Here is a 5,808-nt window from a genome sequence, read left to right on the forward strand (position 1 = left end):
GAGGCAGAGGTAGATATGAAAGAAAGAGTAAGGGGTATGATTCCGGCCAAGTTTGGGTGGGGAGGTATTTTATTAAGGATTCCCAGATAGGGGTAGCAAGGGCTGAGGGCTGGAAAGCTGAAATCTGAGAAGGGCTGTTGGAGGGGAGGTGGGAGGTGCAATAATAATTGATTGATATTATCCTAACATACCAATTAGATACAGAATTGTAATTATCCTCATACTACTATTGCTTTTTGAGGCAACCAGAGTTCTGTTCCCCATATTGACTCCACCTCTACCCCCAGAGCCAATTAAAACCTTTCTGTATGCATCAGTCCACACCACAATTTGCAACAGTGGGAGGGGTTAGCTGGGGGAGGGGAAGAAGGAGGGAAGGAACTTACACAGATGTGTGAGGGGGATGGGCACACCAAGATGCTTTCTTCTATCAATCCATAAGTAATACCAAACGATTGTTTCATTACTAAAAGTCTAGTTAAAATGCAATACCTCTTCCTGAATAAGTTTAAAGTATTTTAAAAACTGGGATTAAAAAGATGTTTCCAACATGATAAGGAGTATGTTAAATAAATAGCCAACTTTACACATCACCAAAGATACTAGATGATGTCACTAATTGGCAACAAATAGCACAATCTACAAGCAAGGCCCAGAGCTAAACAATCGAGGTGAATTGTCAAATTTAATCCATATAACAATCCTAAAGGCTGGGTTTCTTATTAATCCCTCTTTACTAAGTAGGAAACTGAGGCATAGAGAAGTTGGATAACTTGTCCAAAATCACATAACTGAAAGTAACAAAAATAGGATTTGAGCCCTGGGAAGCTGGCTCTGGTGGAAAGAAAGCTAGTGCTCCTGGAGAGGAGTGAGGGGAGAGTGTGGGGGAGGGCATCTGAGAGAATTTATTCCCCCTGACCTATTAATCCTTGCAGGGTTTAAGACGGGAATGACCTGATGGATAGTTTAAAAGGATCATTTTGGTGCCCGGGTGGAAGTGAACTATGGAAAGGTGGGGGTGGAGCAAGGAGGTTAGGAGGCTGTCACAACCGTCCAGATGGGATACGTGTGAGGTTTAGATTAGGGTTGTAGCAATAGACATGCTAAAGAGTTGGATATGTGGAATATTTTGCTAAGGAAAAATACCGATTGGCAACAGGATGAGAATGTGACCCAGCCCTCATCATTTCCCCTGGGCCACAGTGATTCAGATAGGAAAAAAAGAAACAGGCCAATCATTGGCCACTGGCATTTTCCCTTAATGTTTGATGAAGAAAAAAATCACTCAGGTCCTTTAGCTGGGATGAAGGAAAGCTTAGAACTTAAATCCCCCTGAAGAAGAGACAGAAAGTCCCTTAAAGCAAATGGTCCTTGAGAGAAGCTAAAATATGCAGATTATAACACATACTGTTACCTCTAGTCCTAGGAAACTGGTGCTGCCTTCTCTTTAGCACTCAAAGACATGAGAAGCCCAGGGACATTCCCAGCTTTTCAAATTGCAGTTCTAACCTACTGGTGAGTTCTGAAATCAAATTAGTGTGTGAGACCAGCATTTTTTCTAATAAAATATAATAAAAGAAAATTATAGTGTATCACTCGTCATAGGTATTGTCTCAGAAAACTTTTGTTTCAACAATACAAACACCTGTTAAGGTGGATTGGGGTGGTCCCCACCTAGGCCCAGTGTCAGAGAAGGGCAAGGAGACCCCTGAAATAAAATCATATGGATCAAAAGGGAATAACAACAACAACAAAACACCACAACTAGGCTGTCCCTCATTTCCAATGGAGTTGGAAAGAAACAGGAGATGACAATTCTGTTAGGGAACCGTTGACCGAAACCGCTCGCACTGGCCAGGCATGATGAGTTGTCTCACCACAAGAGGTACCGATAAAGAACATGGTGCTGCCACTGAAAACTAACCAGGCAAATTCGAGAGGGGCCAAAAGGAAGGAGGAGACGCCATCTCATAATATTGTCCTACCAACCTCCCAGAATCCTTTGCTCTAGACTCCAGCTTGGCTGAGAGATATTGGCGCCACCAGGAAGGACCCTGAGTCAGACCAAATATGGGTCAAGCAAGATGATTGGCCAGAGACAACCCTATTACCATAAAACCTGAGACTGAGAGCCACGTGGCAGAGCAGTTCTCCTGGGTTCCCTTACCCTGCAGCTCTCCGCCCAGCCACAGCCCCTTCCCAATACAGTAAGTCCCCTACATACGAACGAGTTCCGTTCCGAGAGCGCGTTCGTAAGTCCAATTTGTTTGTAAGTCCAACAAAGTTAGCCTAGGTACCCAACTAACACAATCGGCTATACAGTAATGTACTGTAATAGGTTTATAATACTTTTGACAGAAATAATACATAAAAAAATAAAGAAAACATTTTTAATCCTACAGTACAGTACCTTGAAAAGTACAGTAGTACAGTACAACAGCTGGCATAGAGGGGCTGGCATCAAGTGAACAGGCAAGAAGAGTTACTGGCTGGAGGAGGGAGAGGAGGTGGAAGATGGTAGAGCTGAAGGATCGTCAGCAATAGAAGATGGAGGGCAAGCTGCAGTTTCACTCACGCCTGATGTGGATGGCACAGGTCTGGTTCCTTGCTGGATTCAATTCTATCTACCCTCTTGAAAAAACGATCCAGTGATGTCTGGGTAGTAGCTCTTTTTTTCTCGTCATAGATGACATGGCAGTGCTGGATTACATTCTGATCGGCTGCTGCAACCTTCATGTACCGTTCTACGTTCGGGTCCTATGACTCAAAAACTAATAGTGCCTCCTCAACTAAAGAAAATCCCCTTGCCATTTCCTGTGTTGTGAATCTCTTTGGTTCTTCAGTTACTTCTTCTTCCTATTGTCTCTCTTTGTCCCTTCTCTGGGCCTCCAGTTCCATCAGGACTTCATTAGTAAGCTCCTCATGTTGCACAGCAAGTTCCATCATTATCACTTGGTGCTTCTTAGAAGTACCAACTACATCACCGCTGCTTTTACGCTTGCTTCTGGACAACTTGGGCTTGAAATAAAGATACTGTACTACTGTACTCTATACGGTACTGTACAGTAAAATACACAAAAGCACAACCACTTGTAGAGGATGCACGTACGTGACAATGTATGCCAGACATGTGAACTAACTTACGTGATCGGACATGCGAACGTACATTCGCATCTTTGAAAGTTTACAACTTGAAGGTTCTTATGTAGGGGACTTACTGTAAAGTCTTTTGCTTTGTCAGTACATGTGTCTCCTCAGGCAATTCATTTCTGAGGGTTAGACAAGAGCCCACTCTTGGGCCCTGGAAGGGGTCCCTCTCCCTGCAACAATTCTGGGTCTCTTTGGAAAGGAAGTCAAAGTCAGAGTCCAGAACATGTCCCAACCCAGCATTCCTAGGGCAGATGCCACCTTGGAAGTGGCTGACTCAGTAAAATTTTAAAAATACAACCCAAAAGCCCCTGAATGGTTTGAAAAGGAGCCATCATGAGCATTTAAGACTGGGGTGTGGGAAACTGCAGACTAAGACAGTGTGGGTGTGATGGGGGGGAGGGGCACAAACTACAGATAGGTTGTGAGAGGATCCAGTGTTCCAAACAGTCATTTCCCTCCGTATATAATTAATTCCAGAAGGTCCAGAATCTTAGAGAAACTGTTACTGGGCCAAACTTGGGTCTGCTCACCCATGTGCAGTAAAGCCAATCTACTGACAACGAGTTGTGGTAGAGGAAAGTGCAACGTTAACTGCAGGGCACCAAGCAAGGAGTCCAGGACAGATACTCTCTGACTGACCCTATTGGCACCTTTTTGGCCATCATATATACAATACCACTTTGACAACCACCTAATATGCCAATTATTGAACATTCTCATTAGGACAAACATGAATCACCACTAACTATATCTACCTCAGTGAAAGGTTCTTTGTCTTTCAAGAAAGTAAAAATAAAAAAAACAGTTCTTTCCCAGTACATTTGTAGAGAGCTCATTTAAATTTCATGTCAAAATATCTCATTCTGGCATCTCATTCTTCTTTTTCCCCAGACAGTTATCATTATCAGGAATTATACTATAGAAAAGGCATGAAATAATGAAAAAGGCATTGTTCCTATCCACAAAATGTAATAATTTAATTTATAATCTAAAACTCCCCATTGTATATACTACAGAATAAATGCACAGTATAGTCTCTGATCATCACAGCTGTTTGGCTGAGAGATATAATTATCCCCAAGTAAAGACCAAAAAACTGAGGCTTTAAAGTGCTTAATAACACCCCCTACACCCCATAGTTATTTAGCTGCAAGGTCTACAAAATACACCCTCAAATCAATAAAAATTGCTTAGCTACAAAGTCTACAAAATTGTCTCTTCTTGGGTCATTCTGATGTTTCTCACATCAGAGATCTCATTCACCTCAAAGGACGTTTCTAGGAAGGGATGAGTTCCTGATGGACAGATGGTTAGGGGGCCACCATTATCACCTTCTCTGGGGAACTCAGGACTAAAGAACGGACACAAAGGCTCCAAACAGGAGAAGTTACTGTGTATGTAGATGAGGGCATCATTGCTAACATCAAAAAACTTGATTTCTTCCAACTCAATATCTAGAAAAATTCCTACTTGGCTAAGGCCAGGGCTTGCAGGAATTCTGGTTTCTGGGATGGAGCAGGTATAGATTATTCCCGCCTTCATGCTGATGATCCAGAAGCCATGTTCAGAGGAAAAACCACTCTTCCTCTTCCTGTCAACCGATTTTTTGCAGACCCCCAGAGCCCACTCATTCCCCTCTCCCACTTCTACCACCCAGTAATGACAGCCAGAGGAGAAGCACGGAGTGCCCAGGATACAAGCCCAGTATGCAAATCTCTGGGGATCTTCCATCAGGTTCTGGCAGATCTTCCCACACTGGACACTCCTTAGGTCATCAGAGAGGATAAGAAAGGGGTTGGCGGTGGCTGCATCCAGAGTTATGTCCTCCCAGAACTTCAGGTACTCATCATTCATATGCAGACCCTGCTCCAGTTGGGAACTGTGCTGTGTGATGAGAAGAATCAGTTCTCCAACTTGCCATTCCTCCAAAGGAGGATTCTCATTGACGCCTCGACATACGGGACAGATCAATTTCAGATCCTTCTGTTCTTCCATCCAAGTTTGCATGCAATGAAAGCAGAAAGTGTGGGCACAGGAGAGAGCAATGGGGTTGAGGAAAACCTCCTGACAGACTGGACAGGCTGCCTCCTCTTGCAGACGGTTGGCCATGGTCCCTGAAGTTCACTCTTTAGCAGAACTGAGCTGAAGAAGCCCTTTATTAGCTTCTGGGAGCGATCGGGAGCCTTCAGTACCTGATCTGCTCTTCAATAGTCAGGATGTACCTAAATCCAATACAAAAATTAAATAATGTAAATCTTTCTGTAGTTTAGACATGAAAGTGACACTAAGTCAACAGAGAATCATAGCAAAGGCGCTGTCTGTGAGGAAAACTATCCAAAATTTAAGTGATCACAAGAAAGAGAAATAGGACAGTTGGACATTGTCTTTTCACGGGGGACAGCTTACCTTGTCTGGAGACTTCTGGGTGAAGTCTTGTCTGCTCTGACCACAGCTTCTCCCCGTAGGAGGTAAGTCCAACTGGGTCTTTTTTTTTTTTTTCCCAACTGGGTCTTTAACAGGAACCAGGAGCACAGTCTTTACCCCCTAAACATCATTACTTTGTAAGTCACTTGCAGTTGAAGAAAAAGAATTTCCACACCTAAATACAATCATTAAAAAAAGAAAAGGCCACCTACTGAATGGGAGAAGGCATTTTAT

General features: G+C 43.2%; 1 protein-coding gene across 1 annotated transcript; it reads right to left on the reverse strand.

Annotated features, from left to right (window-relative positions):
- Positions 1 to 4,353: 4,353 nt before the first annotated feature.
- On the reverse strand, positions 4,354 to 5,259 carry RFPL4B (ret finger protein like 4B). Its single transcript, XM_007119169.1, has one exon. It carries the CDS (start codon positions 5,257 to 5,259, stop codon positions 4,354 to 4,356), a length of 906 nt encoding a protein of 301 aa, XP_007119231.1.
- Between the last annotated feature and the right edge of the window lie 549 nt (positions 5,260 to 5,808).

This window comes from Physeter macrocephalus, chromosome 10 (assembly GCF_002837175.3).
Source record: "Physeter macrocephalus isolate SW-GA chromosome 10, ASM283717v5, whole genome shotgun sequence".
Lineage (NCBI taxonomy): Eukaryota > Metazoa > Chordata > Mammalia > Artiodactyla > Physeteridae > Physeter > Physeter macrocephalus.

Bases quoted from the DNA above. Each gene is read 5' to 3' on its own strand.
- RFPL4B (XM_007119169.1), bottom strand. From the start codon at position 5,259: ATGGCCAACCGTCTGCAAGAGGAGGCAGCCTGTCCAGTCTGTCAGGAG.